The sequence below is a fragment of the Gekko japonicus genome, unplaced genomic scaffold, assembly GCF_001447785.1.
Source record: "Gekko japonicus isolate JY-2015 unplaced genomic scaffold, Gekko_japonicus_V1.1 scaffold248, whole genome shotgun sequence".
NCBI lineage: Eukaryota > Metazoa > Chordata > Lepidosauria > Squamata > Gekkonidae > Gekko > Gekko japonicus.
This window is the reverse complement of record NW_015169782.1, coordinates 375,130-394,549: the sequence shown is the minus strand read 5'-3', so window position 1 is coordinate 394,549 and position 19,420 is coordinate 375,130. Positions and strand designations below refer to the sequence as shown.

Below are 19,420 nucleotides of genomic sequence, written 5' to 3'. Positions count from 1 at the left end.
GTAATTTTTGCCCAGCTTAGCATGTCATGCTGTGCTTCAGTTCTTTCTGGTGGTTCCAGACATCTACGATCCAAATGTGTTGGTTATCCAATGCCCCATGTCGTCGATTGTGCTTTCTCACCACGTGTAATTCCACCTTGACTCCCTGGGAGAAACGCAGGCTATAAATAACACCAATAAATATGTGTAAACAGCCTTGTGCAAGTAGGAAGGAAAAGGAGATTGGATTCATACCCCACCCTTCACTACCCGAAGGTGTCTCAGGGTGGTTTACAATCAACTTTCCCTTCCCCTCCCCACAACAGACACCCTGTGAGGCAGGTGGGGCTGAGAGAGCTCTGAGAGAATTGCCCTTGAGAGAACAGCTCTGAGAGAACTGTGACTGACCCAAGGTCACCCAGCTGGCTGTATGCAGAGGAGTGGGGAATCAAACCTGGTTCTCCCAGACAAGAGTCGGTGCTCCTAACCACTACACCAAACTGGCTCCTATAGGTACTAAAGGAACCCAACAGATAGAAATGTTTGAAATACATCTACCTTAAAAAAAAAATTAACTGCTGCTCTGCAGGACCGCACACCAAGGCGCAATCTGCACCCAGCATGCACTTGCCATGCAGGGGACAGCCCTCTGGGGGGGGGGGGGTGAAGCAAGCGCCCAAGCACGGCCATAAGACTTCCCGCTCTTCTTCGACCCCTGGCTCCGGGAGACTCAGAGGTACCCTGCCTCCACATGGAGGCTCCATTTTGCACATTCTTTCCTCCTCCCCTCCCACAGTCCCTGCGTGACCTTGAGAGAGGGACGGAGGGCAGGGCGGCACCTCCGCGTTCGGCAGGGGAAAAAGGGGGAGGGGCTCTACTAGACCCCATTCCCCCCTTTGCAACGCCATCTGCGTCCTTCCCAGTCGGGAGACTGCAAGCGCCCCTTCCTAGCGGGGAAAGGGAAGGCGACGGGCTCGGAGCAGCGAGCAGGCGAAGAAGCGACCCGGCGGCGGGCGGCTCAGCGCCTTGGGGAGGGCGCGCGCGAGACGCCGCGCGGGGGCGGGGGGCAACGTGGGCCGGCGCCCCGCCCCTCCGATCTGCATATTCCTCGCCAGGCCCCGCCCCTACCAGCTGGAGGAAACCGAGTAGGAAGTGGGTTGCGATGTCCTTTTGTGTCCTACAGCCGGAGCGAGGAGCGAGCGCGCAGCCCCAGCCTATGGCCCGGACGGTGCCCGGCGCGCGGGGCCACTGAGCCGCCAGCCCGGACGCAGCCAGCCCCCGCCGCCCAGCCCCTTGTCTCTGCCTCCAAGGTCAGTGCGCGATCGGGGGGAGGGGGAGCGCTGCTGATCGCACACCCCCCGCCGCCGCTGCTGCCCCCACCTCCAAACCGGCTCCATGTGACTGGCGCTGGAGGAATGGGAGGGGGGAGGAACACGCACGGCGGACTGGGGGGGGGGCCGTGGAGGAAAGGACTAGAGGGAGGCACGCTCCCCCCCAAGCGTGCACCCAGGAGACAGATCCTGGGGGCTCCGGAAGACAGGCGCCCAAGTGCGCCAGAAGTCTCATATGGAGCGAGACAGACACGTTGCCAGACGTAGAGCTGCGGGTGTGTGTGTGTACACAAATCATGGTGGGAATCGTGTGGCCTCGCTAGCAGGCGTGGGGAAAGGACTTGTAAGAGACTCTGCGCGGTGGCGGTCGCCACCGTCGGGCAGGACGGCGCTCCTGGATATGCTGCAGGGTGCATGGATGTAAGTGCCTGGCTCCTTAGCTGGATGTCCTGGTGGGGCTGACACCACCGAGGTGTCGGAGAAGGTCATACGGTGCAACGGGGGGGGAAGTGAATCCAATTACTCGTGCAGGTATAGATGGGTGCTGTGTGGAGTAAGAGCTGGGCAGGCCTATTTGCAGAGGTGCCAAAGGACCCCCGACGCAGAGACCAGGAGAGATGGAAGGCTTGGGATATATTTCCACTACTCGAGGTGTGACATGCAGTTCCCGCTCACGCGGGTGCTCGGGAGGACATAGTTATAACCTCTGTTGTCGCGGGGACAGGTAAATATTTCCTGTGACTGGGGGGACAGCCGACATGAGTTTGTGACATATGTAGCCGGCCCCCTTTGCAGGAGGGGTTTTGTGAACAGGGAGGCTCCGATTGACCCTGCTGTCTTGACCACTGGGGGGGGTGTCCCATGGGGAAGGTGTGGCAGAATTGAGCTGCAGGAGGGTCAAAGGTCACAGGCACGGCTTTGCAGGAGAATCTCAGCAGGGATTCAGATGGGGACATGATCAGAACTCCCTAATGGGACGCCAGAAGGAAATGCAAGTCTGGATTCCGGAGCAGAGAGAGTCTGGGCCCCAGACGGCAGTGACTGATCACGTTTCCTTCATTGTGTCCGTGTTTCTGAGCTCTCTCCCTCTGCACCCGCAGCACTACGGGAGGACAGTGAAAAGTCTGAGTGGGACACCCACCCACTTGTCTGGGGACGGCTTTTGCTAACTTAGGGGTGTGTGGCAGGGTGGGGGAAAGTTGGGCAATTATAACCAAAGCTCCCCCCTCTCCTGGATCCCCTCCTTCCTCCCCTTGCACAAACTCCACACTCTGTCCTGATTGGGTAAGGGACGAGACACAATACTAAGGGGACAAAGGTCCAGGGACTGGCCAGGCAGAATGGGGAAAGAGAGGCCCGTGAGTAGAATCAAGGGGGAGGGGTTGTCTCAGGGCCACAAGCGACACACGTGGTAGCATGCATCTTGCATACATGTGCTTACGCTGCCGTAGGACGTCCTGGTCAGTGTTCCCTCTAAGCTGGGTTAGTGTGAGCTAGCTCACATTTTTTTAGCCTCCAGCTCACACATTTTTGTCTTGGCTCAGAAAGGAGGGCTCCAGAACAAACTACGTTATGCAGTAGCCAAACTGCTCGCTCAAAACTTTAACGCCAGTAGCTAACAAGAGTAGAATTTTTGCTCACAAGACTCCACGGGAGCATTGGTCCTGGTGTGTGTGCATGGGTGGTGTTCCTCTTCGGCTCCGGACACGGGAGAGAGAGAACTCGTTAAAGCAAAGTTAGCGCTGCAGTCCCCTCTTTGTGGGGCTGCCTGTTTGGAACTGGAGCCTATAAAATGGTTCCCCGGTGGGGAGCGTTGACCCTGTGCCCCAAACTCTGAAGAAGATGTCAGGGAACTGAGACCCTCGACCCACCCTATCCAAAACTCGCATAATAAATTCCTGGATGGAGACACCCCCCCTTAAACTGGTGTCTGAGAATGGCAAAGAAATAAAATCCGGTGTGGAGGGGAGAACGGGGGTGGGGGGAGGAAGAAGGTACACCGGCAAGAAATTCTGAGTCAGGCTGCAGGGAGAGTGACGTGGTGCAGTCCTCCAAAATAGGTAAGGTGCCCAGTGGGCACGGAGAAGTCAGGCCGAGCTTGCCGATCGGCTCGAAATAATCCTTTGGTGACCCTTATCTTCTTTCTGTAGTGTTAACAGTGTGAGTGTGTGTGGCCGGGGGGGGGGGAATTCATGGGGATTTGTATGTATGTGTGTGTGTGGCCGGGGGGGGGGTTAATCCTTGTTGCACTGAAGTGGGGCAGAGCTGTGGCAGGTTCTTGAGCCAAGAGGCTATTCCTGTCCTTGAACTGTTTGTGTTTAACTCTTGGGCTCCCAGAGTGTTTCCTGCGTCCGGAGAGGCGACGCAGAAGGTGGTGGCGAGGGTGTGCCTCGTCTCGTGCCACCGCCGGTCCTGCCAGGGTGCCTGTTTTTGTCTCCCTGGAGTGACCTTGAGGCCGTTCCGGATGCTGGTGGCTGGTAACTGTGCCAGCCGCCAAGATGGGGAGCGGGGGCAGAGGACGTGGGATGTGGGAAGAAGGTGGGCTCACAGACCTGCATGACGGGACGTCTCCCAAGGGGTTCTGTAACTCCCAGAGGGTGGCAGAAACCCAGGCGTTCTGGAGGGATCCTGAGGAACTATTGCAGTTTGCACTGTGTGAATTAAGGTCTCTACTGGCTACTGGAAACTGGCACCTTTCTGGTGTTCGTTTCATGGGGTGAACGGTGGGTTAGGATGTGCTTCCCACCACGGGGACGCAGTTGGGGGTATACCTCCTCTAATTCAAGCGGGGCAGCTGAGACCTTGTCCTGCGGTTCTGGGACTTGTCACTGAGATGAATCCCTAACTAGCTGGGCATTTTGGTGCAAGTGGTTAAGAGTGTGGACTCTAATCTGGGAGAACCAGGTTTGATTCCCCACTCCTCCGCAAGCAGCTGCTGTGTGACCTTGGGTCAGCCACAAGTTCTCTCTGAGGTATTCTTTCAAGAGCAGTCCTCAAAAGAGCTCTCTGAGTCCCACCTACCTCACAGGGTATCTGTTGTGAGGAGCAGAGGTGAAAGGAGATTGTAAGACGCTTTGAGACTCCAAGTGAAGGGCAGAGTATAAATCCAATCTCCTCCTCCTCTTCTTCTTCCTCCTCCTCCTCCTCCTCCAAATATTGGTGGATGGAAGTAGGTGGGTTTGCAGGCCTTTTATCCCTGCCAAATTTCTTCAGTCTGATCAGCAGTGGGGACGCTTCTGGATCGGCTGAGTCCCCCCCCCCCCCCGCCCCAGCTTCAGGAGTTTCCACACTGATCTTAGCCTGGCTGGCTGACTGACTTTGTGCTGCCTGCATACCTAGGCGCCTGGTTGACTAGGTAGGGCCAGAAGTGGCACGGCGTGACTTTTGGTGGTCCCCGGAAATCCTGTTCGGGATCATGCTCTGTTGATTCTTATAAATATGTATCGGGCAAGTTATCAGTATCATTTTGCTAGCTGTTCGTAATTTTATGATCGCACATCATAAAACGGGAGTGTGGCTCAGTGGTGGAGTATTTGCTCGGCATGCAGAAGGTCTCCAGTTAAAAAGACCTGGCCGCGGTGGTGGTGCTAGAAAGTGCTGTCAAGTTGCAACTGATTTATGGCAAACCCCCGTAGGGTTTTCAAGGCAAATGACGTTCAGAGGTGGTTTGGCATCACGACCCTGATATTCCTCGGAGGTCTCCCATCCAAATACTAGCCAGGGATGACCCTGCTTAGCTTCCAAGATCCGATGAGATCAGGCTAGCCTAGGCCAGGCAGTCGGTGACGTGAAAGACCTCCACCTGAGACCCCGGAGAGCTGCTGCCAGTCTGAGTAGACAATACTGACCTCGATGGACCAAGGGTCTGATTCAGTCTGCGGCAGTGTCATGTGTTCAAGTGTAAGTCAAGGGGGAAATGTCTTGTAGTGTTATAGTGGTTCTTCCATCTATTGCTGTCTCCTCGGCCCAGGCTCCCATTACAAAGGTTCGGTGTGATGTTGCCAGGGGTCATTTCGTAGAAAAAGAGGTGCAGGAGCTCATTAGCATAACTCATTAGCATAACTTATTTGCATATGCCACACCCCCTGACATCACCGGAAGTGTGTCAGAAGGCAACCCCCACCGGTCAGGCTCCACTGGACTGTTTTGGATTGCTAGCTATTGGGGGGGGACGCCTCACAGAGGAGGAAGAGCTTGTACCTGAAGGTGGGCTGGGGGGGGGCTCTGCAACTTACCTGGCTGCTTCTTGTTCCTCATGGCCCAACTGAGGGCTGCTGGGAGCAGGGGGCGGGGCTTGTTGCATGTGCCCACCCCTGAGCTCCTTACTGCCGGAGCTCCGCTCCTGTGCGCTCCTGCAGGAAATGACCCCTGGATGTCGCTATTCTCATAGCACCGATATGTTTTTCCCCTCACTGCAGCCTCTTCCAACCATGTCGTCCCGGGAACGCCGAGCAGAATTCTTCATCAAAACGGAGCCAGCCTCCCCAGACAGCCTAGCTCAGCATAGTCCAAGCGGTTTGTCCGATACCAGCGCCAGTGGGCCTCCCCAGGAGCTTGAGAGTGCAGGACCACTGCCTGCCGGGACAGGCGTGCCCCGTCGCCGCCATGACAATGACGTGGATGACCCCCCGGGGCGGGGCAAATACATGCTGAGTTCCATGCCCAAGCGGCTCTGCTTGGTGTGCGGGGACGTCGCCTCGGGATATCACTATGGTGTGGCATCCTGTGAAGCGTGCAAGGCGTTCTTCAAGCGAACCATACAAGGTAAGCTCTCCCCACCCTGGCCCATTCTGAACCGCAAGCAGTGCCGGTGACCTTCCAAGGTTGTTAAGAATACAGGAAGAGTCTTGGTAGATCACACATGAAGGGTCTTTCTAGACTACCAGATGCCCTAGAGCATGAATGTAACAGCCCTTCCCAGTTTGCATGGCACCTGGAATTGAGAGGTTTACTGCTTCTGTACATGGAGGTTCCACATTATCGTTACTGATAACTCTTGGATAGATTTTCTATTTCTGCGTACTTCCTAATCATTTTCTGAAGGCAGGACAGAAAAGTGAACTCATGCTATTAAAAAAAGACGAGATTTTTTTTTTTACAGTGGGTTCCAAAGATCTTTAATAGAGCTTATCAAATTCTGACATTTTGAATTAAGGTGCTCTTCATCAGGCTGTACTGATTGCGGATGTGTTTTTTAAAACCAGGGATCTGAGTGAAGAGAATGGAAGGTTTCATCTCTGTGCTAATAAAAATAACTGTATGAACCCCTGTGTTGATATCCCTTGATGAAAAATGCCTCTGCTCAAAATGTGTCAGCATTCGAGACTTTCTGATAAAGACACTTGGTGATCACCTTCTGAAAAAAAGTGGGTTTGTTTTTTGTTTTGTCTAGTTCCTTTTTTCAAGTAATCTAAGCTAACGGTCACCATCAGGTCTTATGGCAGTGAGTTCCAGAAGTAAATTACAAATTACAAGAAGAACTACTTCACCAAACTTTACGATCTGTGATTCATTTGTGTCAGAACTGAGTTCCCTATAATGGGCCCTGTCCCTGAAATATTTGAAAGAATACTGCAAACATGTGTGCTTAAAGTACCATTGTGTAACCAAATAGTGATACGCGGTGACAGATAATTTATCTTCGTCCTTCTGTATTCCGAAGCTTCTGTCATGCTTTAGAAAAGGTTCCCCAACGTGGTCCCCGTGGGCACCTGATGACATTTTTCCTGGTGCCCACCAATTGTTTTTAGAAAGTGGGCAAGGCCCGATGGGGCTTTTGCCCAGCAGTGCTTCTGAGTAGCCGCTGGATATTTGATTGGCTGTGCAGATTCTGAAAACCATTGCTTTGGCGGCGGCGGCCACCACAGCACAAGGATCGTCATTGTGTGCCTGAAGATAATCTGTGGCAGCCATTTTTTTTTGTGGCTGGCTCCACCTTCTGCAGCAGCTATTTTTTTCACTGCACCCACCACCTTGTGACAGAATTCCAAAGGTGCTCACAAATTGGGACCCTTGCATTAGAACAGTGGTACTCCCTCTGTGGCTCACAGAGATTATTGTCAACCAAAACAGCCTCATTTCTTTCTGTCCGTGCCTTGAGGCCTGCAGCTTTCCTGTTCCTCTGGCGGTGGCCATTTCAAGGTGGGAACCAACTGCAGACCTTACTAGGCAGAGGCCTTGGCCGCTTTCCTGAAACATGGGGCAGGTGTCACATTGGAGAATGGTACACAGAGGAGCCACCTGTGGCGTATCAAAGAGATTCATGTGGCTCCCAAGCCGCTGACTATCATTGATTTGGAGTGACTTACAAACAGGACAAGGTGTGCCCAAGAATGTAAGGGCTTCCTCGGTTCCCAGAGGTTCTTGATGACCTATTCAAGCCTCTGTTCAGCCATGAAGTTCACAGGGTGACCTTGGGTAAATCGCTGAATCCCAGGAAAACATACCTCACAGCGTTGTTGTAAAAATAAAATAGGATAACCTCATTCATGCTGCTCTGAGCATCATGGAGGGATAAATAAATAATAGTACAGCTGAATCAAAGCATGCCTAGATAAGAGATTACCGAGGAACACCCCAGGTATGCTACCTTGAGTTCCACAAAGGAGGAAAGGAAGGATATTAATGAAAAACAAATAAGTAAACCAGTTTTATCTAGTTCTTGGTAAATCTCCTGCATATCTACACACACCTTTCCTATATATACTTGTTTCAGCCTCTTGACTCTTCTCTTATATGTAGAGTTGAAGCTCCTGCATTCAGGCGTCTTGACAAATCCTTGTGTGTTGGTAACAGGCAGGAACGCGGCTTGTTTGTCATTCTGGCTTTTGCTCACTCCTTCCTCCCCTCCCACTCGAACGACAGCTTCCAGGTTTGGACATTGTTGACATCTGAAATGCAGGATTCTGAGCATTTAGATGCCACAGCAAATTGGAGTTTGAGTCAGTGTTTCCCAAGTCAAGCAGTTTCAGTTGCATTCCGCATGCGAATGGTAGAAGCTTGCTGGCATGGTAAACAAGCTGCATTCTTGCCCATCACAAACAAACCGAGGTCTGAATGTCATCATTGAGTCAGTCCAGGGGGCCCATCTAGCTCAGAGCTCTTGAATGCATTGGGTTAAATGTCAAAAAGAAAAACATTTGCCTTGGAAGCACAGCAGCTTTCTGCAGTATCCTCGATCCCCCGCGTTTCCCACTTAAGGGGAAGATGCTGTTCAAACAAATTACAAAGATGATCTGATTCCAATGGTAATGAGAGAATTTTTTTTACTTACAACAATAGAAGCAGATCTTACATGGCATATTCATGTAGGTGCTATAGCTCCAAGCCCAGGTATGAGAGAGAAGAAGACAGGTCCTATATAAGATGAAACAGAAGGCAAGCAAGGTCCGAGGAGGCTCAGCATCTAACCCACGAGAGGGTTGGGGCCGACTACCAGGTGTACCCGAGTGAGAGAATTCTCTTAACCCTTTCCCTCCCAGATCCTCTTGCATGTAGAGTTACAATATCCAGCATAATGCGACAGATTTCAGGGAGGAAAGGACTTTAGGGCCTCCAGCAGAGAAAGCGTTCCACCCCCTGCTCCCTGATTGAAGGGAAACTGCACTTCCTGGATTGTCTTGTCCTCAGAGGAAAATCCAGTTGCAAATTACTGCAATGGTACAATATCCAAGAATGTGTGGATGCAGCCATAAACTGGAGATGCCAGGTCCTGAACGTGGGACTTTCTGCACGCAGGCAGGGGTCATTTCCTGCAGGAGCGCACAGGAGTGGAGCTCCAGCAGTAAAGAGCCCAGGGGGCGGGCACACGCAACAAGCCCCACCCCCTGCTCCCAGCAGCCCTCAGTCAGAGCAAGAAGCAGCCAGGTAAGTTGCAGAGCCCCCCGGCCCAAAACAGTCCAGTGGCACCTTTAAGACCAAGTTTTATTCAGGTACAAGGTCTCCCTCCTCTGCGAGGACAGATCTGCACGCCCCCCCCCCAATAGCTAGCAATCCAAAACAGTCCAGTGGAGCCTAAGCGGTGGGTGTTGCCTTCTGACACACTTCCGGTGATGTCAGGGGGGGTGGCATATGCAAATGAGTTATGCTAATGACCCCTGCACACAGGGCACGTGTTCTACCACTGAGCCAAAGCCTCTCTCTCTCTCATTCTCAGGCAGCATTGAGTACAGCTGTCCAGCCACCAATGAGTGCGAGATAACGAAGCGGCGTCGGAAGGCGTGTCAGGCGTGCCATTTCACCAAGTGCCTGCGTGTGGGCATGCTCAAAGAAGGTATGACTTTGGGAGATGTGCCCTAAGCCTAAAGGAGGCCAGGAGAAGCATACCAAAAAAATAAAGAATGATTCGGGGGGGGGTGATGCAAGGCAGGATGGAAAATGAGCAGGAGGGCATGAAAGACACGGGGTTAGGAAGGGATGGGGCAGGCAACCTTTTGGGCGAAAGGAGAGGAATTGCTGGACTACAAGCAGAGCTGAACTGCTCGTTTGCCTAATTAGATATTAGGGCTGTAAGCTTTAATTGATTTGGTATATGCTAAAAAAAAACAACTAAAGCTTGGGGTGAAGTTCCATGTGGCCTCTGACCACACTTGGGCCCTTTCCACATTAGACCTTTAATCCTGTTTCATCATTGTCTTCTACTGGCTATTCTGCACCAGCCTCGAGTTCACCCCTCTTTTTATCCCAGGTTTTCTGCATTAGATTGTGGTCACCCTGGGTTCAGACAGCCATTGACCCAGGGTATATGGATCTTGTTTTGCAGAATTTTTTTAAATAATCTTTTTATTAATTTTCACAATAAACATAACAGAATACTTCATTTAAATACATATATTTTTAGAGTGTTTTATCAATTTCTAACCATTTATACAGTCCTAACTTTGTTTTGATCCTCCCTGTCCCTTTCCCGCCATACCTAGGACATTAAGCCTGAGTTTACTGTTTGCAGTGCAAAATTTATCACCCAGGGCAGGCAAGCAAATTGGAGCGGGACAAAATTAGTGCAGAAAACAGATACAGAGATAACAGCAAGGTAAATGGCCACGAGTCGAACACAGAGACAACCCAGGGTGAGGTCAAAGTATGGAAAGGGCCTTGGATTCATTGGCTTTCAAATGGTATCTGGAGGAAGTCTGGGGTTTTTGAAAAGTTTAATGGCAGACAAATGTCCTTTGAAAGCTGTCCACTATCAGTCTTCCCCTTGTGGTGTGCTGCGCCAGAAGAGTATTGGTGCGTTCTATATTCTTGGTACCTGCAAGGTGAAGATGAAGCCTCAAATGCCTGCACATGAAGCAAGTGTTCGTCCTAGAATATATCCCATAATCCTTTGCAAACTACCGGAGTACCATAACAGTCATGTTGGGGTTCCTTGACAGGGAAGTCAGTGTGAAAAAGGATCACTGAAGAGGGAAAGGCTGAAAATCAACACAATAATCCATGAGGCCCTTTGGGAAAAAAAAATAATGGAGCTTAACTTTGAATCAGCGTGTCTAAATGTTAAGGGGGCATTTATATGTCTTCAAAGGTGTTTTGGTTCTGGTGGCTTAATATAATAGAGAATATTAAATATGTCCTTTAATTCTATGGTATGGCTTTTAGTTGGTATCTGAAATATCTAAAAATTGCTCTTCCACCAAGCCTTTGTAACATGCATTCATTTACAGGTATTTGTTTAAAAGGCAGATCAGCCTGAGAATTTTTAGGCAGCTGGACTATAAACAAGAGATGTATATTCCTATATTTTCCAGATAGATCAAGATGGGTAGCCATGTTAGACTTGTCTGTAGCAGTAGAAAAGAGCCAAGGGTCCAGTAGCACCTTAGAGACTAACAAACATTTGTGGCAGGGGAGGAGCTTTCATGAGCCACTTCTTTTGAACAAGTGGTCAGTGACTCACGAAAGCTCATCCCTTGCCACAAATTTTGTCAGTCTTTAAGGTGCTACTGGATCCTATCTTTCCATAAATTCAAGGCTGCTATTATTTATTTATTCATCGTATGGCAGAGTTACACACAGGAAGCATGTAATAATATAAAATATGTAACCAAGTAGATACAGTGGTTATGCAGACTGATTGGGCAGTCCCCCTAAAGGCTGCTAACAGCCAGTTTTTTTAAAAAAAGCCACTGAGCTAGAGATCAGTTGAATGGTGATACTGTATTTCCTGAACAGTAGCACATCAGATAGCAGATGGGGGTCCAGTCTATCTGAGTGTTCCCCCACCAGAGAGGAAAAAACAAACAAACCCAAGCCTCCCTGAACATATAAAAAACTAGTAATGTCAGGAAGGAAGTTTAAGCCTGGACTTTTCTATATATGCAACTATGGAGTCGTAAGACTAGTTCTATTTGATACAGTATGTTGGGTTTTCAGTGTTCTTCTGTTATAATCTCTGAACGCTTTATTCATTATAAAATCAAGATGACTTTGGCTGTCAAACTGACAGAGCACACGCAGGTAAAGAAGAGCGCAATTGGCCAAATTTCATGCTGGGGGAAAAAATCCAACTTAAAGTGGCTGAGTTGTAGGTACACCCACAACACACCTTCGGTTTCTTTCTCTCTTGTTAACATTCTGACAACAATTCACCAGCAATGTTCCCTCTAAGCTGTGGGGTCTTGTGAGCAAAAATTCTACTCTGTGAGCTCCTGGCATTAAAGTCGTGAGCAAGCGATTTGGCTGCTGCATGAATTAGTCTGCCCTGGAGTCCTCCTTCCTGAGCCAACACAAAAATGTGTGAGCCAGAGGCTAAAAAACTGGGAGCTAGCTCACACTAACTCAGCTTAGAGGGAACCCTGTTCACCAGTATCCCAGGAATCTTGCGTGCACTGGTTTGGTATATATAAAAAAAGTTGCATATTTACTAAAGTTATTGTGAGATTTCCAAGTTCCCATTTCAAAAGTTCAATGGACATAAGGTGAGTTATGAGCACCTACACAGTCACTGAAGAGCAAAGGCAGTTCCAATTTCGTATGTGCTTCGAAGAAGAAGGGGCTGGATCCATGGTACCACGAGTAAAGGATGCTTGCGGAATGGGACTCTGCGCCTTTCTGCTGCAGCCACTGAGGCTCTCATTTCTCATTCATTTCTGCTCCTTGCGGTCATGGGACTTCTGCACACTATGGGAGCAAAGTGTAGACTGAAGGATAATCAGCAATCCCCCCCCCCCCTTCATGAATGCAAGAGCCATTCTGTTGGTATAAGTGCTGTTATGTTATGCTGGAGAAAGAGCCCCTTTGGAGGCAGCCCAAGGAAATTGAAGCTAAGATTGCTGTCTGAACTTCTGATCCAACCGGGCAATGACCCAGGGTATATGATTACTTTTTTTTTTTTTAAGCTCATTTGCAACTTGGGTTTCTAGCAATGTGTCCCGCTCATCCTTTCAGTTCTGGTTCTTTTCCTCAGCAAGTTCAAAGTTGAACTGGAATAAAGTTCTATATAAATGTTCAGTAAGAGGTTCAGCTATAAGAAGTTCTAAGCAGGGTGTTACCAGACCATTACAATGATTCGCCAACTATTAGAAGACCTTGAAAGGCCTTCAGAGTGGTGTTCTTCTAGCAGACCTTGCTCCACAATAAGTTCTGTAACAACGGTGCCAAAGCAAAGAAGGCCATGCTCCATATCATACCTGATTTTAGAAAAGGAGATGCTGAGAATCTGATTGTAATAGGTAGAGAAGCTCATCTAGAGAGAGGCATACTTCAAAAGGAAGGTGTAGGTCAAAACTAGCAGCTTGATTTATGCCTAGAGACTCAGGGATTGCCTATGTGTTTGCATTAGGGGAGGCCAAATTCATAGGAGAGATGCTCTGAGCATGTGAAGACTGCCTTTCTTCCTTGCCACCAAGTTTATTTATCAAAATATTTATATCCCACCTTTCCCTCTTGGTTCAAGGCAGTTTACAATAATAGATTAGCTCAACTAAGCTGTACATCTCTGGGACTGGAAGCCAGGGATTCTGGATTAGATTTAACCGTTTGTAGGCCGAATGGAGGTTCCTCCCCTGCCTTTTTCAAAAGTATAGTGTTTAGTGGTTGTCCAGAACATTTCCCCTTCATTATTTCTCTCTTTTCTACCCTGGCTAATCCTTTAGGGGTACGTCTAGACCGGGTCCGAGGAGGGCGTCAGAAGTACAAGCGCCGGCCTGACGTGGAGGGTGCCACCTACACCAGCGCCTTTGTCAGCCCGCAGATCGCCACGGCAACTGCCAAGAAACCAGGTGAGCAGAAAGAGGGAAAGGCCCACCCCTCTTCACCACACACCTGCGTGATCAGGGATACAACCAAAACAAAAATGACTCTTGTTCCAATACTTCAGTTCCCTCAAGAGGCACATGGGCTGGGGCCGGTGCTGCAAGGGAGAAGGCAAGACAGGCCACAGGTGAAAGTGCGCCGGACAGCTGGCCACCTGGAGGTGCTGTTGACTTGCCACCGGCAACAAATCGCAAGCCTGATGAAGTTACTGGTGGGATTGGCCCAGGCACTGGTTCCATAAGTGAGCAATTCCCATTGCCATGGCAACATGACTGGCACCACCGGAGGAAGGCTGGCAGCCAGGAAGGAAGGGGAGAGAGTGGGAGGAGGATTGAAGGATTGAATATGTTCACATGGCGGGGGGGGGGGGAATGATATACAAATTGTACTGCCCTCCTGGGCAATTCAGAAGGCAAGCAGGGAGTGGTACCTCAGGCCTCCCCCACATAAAATAAACAGTATAAAGAAGCAGCACATTGGGGAGAAGGGTAGGCTCGATCACTTCTTCCTGACGTGAGAGTAATCCTCAAGCAAGGTGAATTTTGGACCCCAGTTATGAGATTGCCCCCGTGTGGTTTGTCCTGATGTGTAGGGTGATGATGCTTTCTGCTAGGGTTACATACTTGTATAGGGGAAGGACTTTAGCAGGGTACAGTGCCGTAGAGTCTGCCCTCCAAAGCAGCCATTTTCTCCAGGGGAACTGATCTCTGTAAACTGGAGATCAGTTGTAATTCTGGGGGGTCGCCAGGCCCCAGCTGGAGGCTGACCACTCTTCTTTCAGGAGGAAAATGGGAGGGATGTGGCCTCTTTGTATCCATGCCCAGTGTTAGGGGGGAGGGGCTGTAGTTCCATGGAAGAGCCTCTGCTTGGCATGCAGAAGGTCCCAAGTTCAATCCCCGGCATCTCCAGTTAAAATGTACAGGCAGTAGGTGATGTGGAAAAGGCCTCAGCCTGAGACCCTGGAGAGCCGCTGCCAGACAACACTGACCTTGATGGACCAGTGGTCTGATTCAGTGTCCAGTCTAGGTGCCACTGTGGCACCAAGCCAAACAAGTGCATCCATGGACATTACAAAAAGGCGGGAAGCGGAGGAGGAGCTCTACCAGCCAGTTTTGGTGTAGCGGTTAAGGTTGGTGGACTCTAATCTGCAGAACAACGGTTGACTCTCCACTCCTCCACGATAAGCCAGCTGGGTGACCTTGGGTCAGTCACGGTTCTCTCAGAACGCTCTCAGCCCCAGCTACCTCATAGGTTGCCTGTTGTGGGGAGAGGAAGGGAAGGAGATTGTGAGCCACTGTGAGACTCCTTCGGGTAGTGAAGGGCGGGGTATAAGAACCAACTCTTCTACTACTGCTACTGCTAATGAGTGTTCTCATCCTTTTCAAGTACAAAGAGATGGCAAGAGGAAGGAAATTTGGGGACTAGAACCTCCCCTGACACCTACGTGTCCTGCTTCTCAGGACAAATAAAGTACTTCCTCAGGCAAAGCATAATTAACTTGTGGAACTCACTGCTTTGGGACATGGTAATGGCCATTAAATTTAGATGACCTTTAAAAGGGAGTAGACATACTCATGGAGGAGGAGAGGTCTGACAGTAGTTATTAGCCATCGTGGCTAAATGAAACCTGCATGTCCAGAGGCAGCGTACCTGTAAGCATCAGCAGCTGGGGGGGAACAGCAATACAAGAGGCCGTTGGCCTGCGTTCCCTGCTTATAGGCCTTCCACGGGAAACTAGTTATAAAAAAGAAGCTGGACCAATCCGGCATCGGCCTGATCTGGCAGGCCTCTTCTTATGTTCCCCTCTAGCTCCAATGAACACAATGGTGTCACACTTGCTGGTGGTGGAGCCTGAAAAGCTGTACGCCATGCCTGATCCCGCGCTTCCTGATGGGCCCACCAAGGCTGCGAGCACTTTGTGTGACCTGGCTGACCGGGAGATTGTGGTCATCATCGGCTGGGCCAAAAACATACCAGGTGAGAATGGGATCAGAGCAGACCAGAGCTGGCTCTCGAACTTCCTCCTGTTCACCATCCGCTGAGCCCCGCACCGTTTCCTAATTCTCTCTTAACCACATACTGCCACCCCCCCCCACACACACACACACAGTGAAGCAAGCATCATACAGCTCTGCTCCTTGTTCTTTCTTTGCTATTTTATTGATTGATCTTTTTAATAATTTGCGGCCTTAGAAGAAGAAAAAGCAATACTGTAAAATTCTCATGCGTGGTCTCCTGGGGATAATTCTCGACTCGCCTCAGCTGACCAAGCAAACGGCCTCCTCTCACTTTCCTGATTGGTTCTCCCCGAGGCAGGATTTCCAGCACTCTCCTTGGCCGACCAGATGTCCGTCCTGCAGAGCGTGTGGCTGGAGGTGTTGCTGCTGGTAGTTGCCTGGCGCTCGCTGCCCTGTGAAGACGAGAGTGTCTTTGCGGAGGACTTTGCGTTAGACGAGGAAGCGGCTCGGGCGGCGGGGCTGCTGGAGCTCAGCGGCGTGGTCCTACAGCTGGTGTGCAAATACCGTGCCCTGCGTCTGGAGCGGGAAGAGTACGTGCTTCTCAAGGCCTTGGCGCTTGCTAACTCAGGTAAGCCCCAGCGCAGGGTAGGGAGGATCTGGTGGGAGGGTAGTTTGCGAAGAGTAAGGAAGGAGCAAAGATGGCTTCCACACATAACATTTTTGCTTATCTGCTTGGAAACTGCTTTGCAGGGGAAAAAATGGAAGAGCTAATTTTTTTTTGGGGGGGGAGCCCTCATCATAGCCACATAGCAACCGCGTAGGATTTTCAGCCCTGAACTGGACAGCCAAGGCTAGCCCAGTCTCATCACATCTCAGAAGCGATGCTCCCTCTAAGCTGTGGAGTCTTGTGAGCAAAAATTCTACTTTATGAGCTACCGGCATTAAAGTTGTGAGCCGACGATTTGGCTGCTGCCTAAATTAGTTTGCTCTGGAGCCATCCTTCCTGAGCTAAGACAAAAACATGTGAGCCAGAGGCTAAAAAACTGTGAGCCAGCTCACACTAACACTGCTCGGAAGGTAAGCAGAGTCAGCCGTAGTCAGTATTTGGAGGGGAGACCACCTAGGAAGTCCCAGGGTCGCTACACAGAGGCAGGCAATAGCGGCAGACTGCCTCTGAATGTCCCTTGGCTTGAAAACCCTATGGGGTTTGCCTTAAATCTATTGCAATTTAACAGCAAAAACAAACAAACAAGGATTTTCAAGGCAAGAGACAAACAGAGGTGGTTTGCCATTGTCTTCCTATGCAGGGCAACCCTACACTTCCTTGCAGGTCTCCCATCCAAATATTGTCCAGGGATGACCCTGCTTAGCTTTCAAGATCTAATGAGATTGGACCAGCCTGGGCTATCTCGGTTGGGGCAATATATTCTTTTATTTTAAAAAATAACCCAAAGTTTAAAAGGTAAAGGTTCCCTTGCTCGAAAGCCAGTCATATCTGACTCTAGGGTTGCGGTGCTCATCTCCATTTCAAGCCAAAGAGCCAGCGCTGTCCAAAGACATTTCCGTGGTCATGTGGCCGGCATGACTAAACACCAAGGCGCATGGAACGCTGTTACCTTCCCACTGAAGTGGCACCTATTTATCTACTTGCAATTTCTTGCTTTCGAACTGCTAGGTTGGCAGGAGCTGGAACTAGAGACGGGAGCTCACTCCATCATGCGGCACACTCGGGTCTCGAACTGCTGAACTACCAACCTTCCACAGCCTGCAGTTCAGCGTCTTAACCACTTGAGCCACCGCAGCTCCAACCCAAAGTTTACTGTGCCATTTATTTACACACAAAATGATACAGCTGGGGAAACCCAAGATAGGTAGCAAAGTTCATTATATCAAAAGCCGTACATAAAAAAACAATATCTATAATCTCCCAACTAGGACTGTAATATTCAACCCTAAATGTCCATTTAAAATTTTATTTCCCTGCTGTGTGGTTTTTCACTAAATGACTTACTGATCCCTGAGCTTTGGGGTCTTGTTTTTCAGTCTTTTAAGATGTCACTTAGGACTGCAGGGGCCAGTTCTCTCGGAGAGATAATTGCTAATCCTTCCCAAGAGAGATGGCAAAATGGGCCAACTGGATTCTACCCAACTGCTCAGTGAGGTGTAAACCTGTTCCCAACTTCCAGCATTCCTGAGAATCAGTGAAAAGTTTCTGGGATGGAAGATAAGTGCTGAGATGCTGTTTTAGAAGAAGAAGAGTAGATTTTTATACTCTGTTTTTCTCTACTTTAAGGAGTCTCAAAGTGGCTTACAATTGCCTCCTCTTTCAGTTTCTTCCATTGGGTGTACTGACCAGTGAAGGAGACAGGAGCAGGATGTATATATTTTCCTCTAGCATCATAATACGCTAACATCAGCATGTGTTGGCGTATTATTTTCCTGGCTTGAAAACAAATCAGAGGGCATCCCTTTTAACTGGCTTCAAAGCAAATCGTTGTTTTTATTTCAGAGGATAACTAGTTTGGTCTGAAGTATAAAAGCTGGATTTGAGTCCAGTAGCTCCTTTGAGTCCAGTAGCCAGTTTGGTGTTGTGTTTAGGAGCTTGGCTGCTAATCTGAAAGAACCAGATTTGATTTCCCACTCCTCCACATGCAGCTGCTGGTGTAACCTTGAGTCAGTCACAAGTTCTTTCAGAGCTGTTCTCTCAAGGGCAGTTCTCGGGAGAGCTCTCTCAGCCCCACCTACCTCACAGGGTGTCTGTTGTGGGGAGGGGAAGGAGATTGTAAACCACTCTGAGACTCCTTTGGGGAAGGGGTATAAATCCAACCTCCTCCTCCACCACCACCACCAAGATATGTGGAGTACAAGCTTTCAAGACTCAAAGCTCCCTTTGTCGTATCTGACGAAGGGAGCTTTGACTCTCAGAAGCTTATGCCCCAAAAAGTTTGTTGGTCTCTAAGGTGCTACTGAATTCAAATCTAGGGTTTTTTTTTAATTTGGGAGTTCTTTCATTGAAGCGATTTAATGGTGGAGGGGAAAGATCTTTAGGCACCTCAGATTATTGGATGCTACTTTCTGCTTTGCGGCACTGATCTACAAGCCCCTGGGCCGCATGATGGTGCTCCAAAGTAGCCAGCACCAACGGTGGCCTGTCTCTCTCTCAACCCAAATCCCCCCCCCTTTCCTCCAGACTCTGTCCATATCGAAGACATGTCTGCCGTCCAAAGGCTCCGGGACGTGCTGCACGAGGCGTTGCTGGAATACGAAGTGTCGCGGCGTCCTGAGGAACCCCGCCGCGCCGGACGCCTCCTCCTCACCCTGCCCCTGCTACGCCAGACGGCCACCCGCGTCCTCAACCATTTCTACAGCCTCAAGCTGGAGGGCAAAGTTCCCATGCATAAGCTTTTCCTGGAGATGCTGGAGGCCATGATGGACTGAAGGATAGGCCGTAGGGGGCAGGATTGGGGATGTGTGGGGGAGCGAAGGTCCTGGGAGTGCAGCGCAGGCAGGCAGGGATCAGGGACAGGAAGTGAGGGGGAAATGGACTCAAGGCCTGGATTGGGCTCCTCGTCCTGCCGAATCCCTGCCGCCATCCATCTGCATATGTTAGAACATTTCAAAATGTATGCAAGCGTAATAACCACCCACTGCTTTGCACTGAGGCTAACGGGGAACGGACCCAGCCACGAAGAACAGGTGTTTTAAAACCAGGCTACAGGGAAACCTTTCCCATACGTAGCAGCGGGACTGGGGTGGGATGCGGGGAAACGTTTGGACAGTCACACTGGAAGCCATATTTTAATTTATTAATGCAGGGGAGGGAGGCGGGTGGGGGTTTAGCCACTGTAGACTTAGCTTGGAAGCCATATTGGATTTGAGTGGCGTGATGGTGGGGGAGGG

The 19,420-nt window shown here is 50.1% G+C and overlaps 1 protein-coding gene across 1 annotated transcript; it reads left to right on the top strand.

Annotated features, from left to right (window-relative positions):
• Nucleotides 1-1,115: 1,115 nt before the first annotated feature.
• On the top strand, nt 1,116-18,958 carry ESRRA (estrogen related receptor alpha). Its single transcript, XM_015416819.1, has 7 exons — nt 1,116-1,289; nt 5,729-6,074; nt 9,466-9,582; nt 13,403-13,528; nt 15,372-15,539; nt 15,879-16,148; nt 18,711-18,958. The coding sequence occupies exons 2-7, from the start codon at nt 5,741-5,743 to the stop codon at nt 18,956-18,958; spliced, it is 1,263 nt and encodes a 420-aa protein (XP_015272305.1). The 5' UTR covers nt 1,116-1,289; nt 5,729-5,740.
• The last annotated feature ends 462 nt before the right edge of the window (nt 18,959-19,420 follow it).

Excerpts from the sequence above, each read along its gene's own strand:
- ESRRA (XM_015416819.1), top strand. The coding sequence starts at position 5,741 with ATGTCGTCCCGGGAACGCCGAGCAGAATTCTTCATCAAAACGGAGCCA. Across the intron at positions 13,529-15,371 it reads GGCAACTGCCAAGAAACCAG|CTCCAATGAACACAATGGTG; the intron begins GTGAGCAGAAAG and ends GTTCCCCTCTAG. Across the intron at positions 16,149-18,710 it reads CTTGGCGCTTGCTAACTCAG|ACTCTGTCCATATCGAAGAC; the intron begins GTAAGCCCCAGC and ends CCTTTCCTCCAG.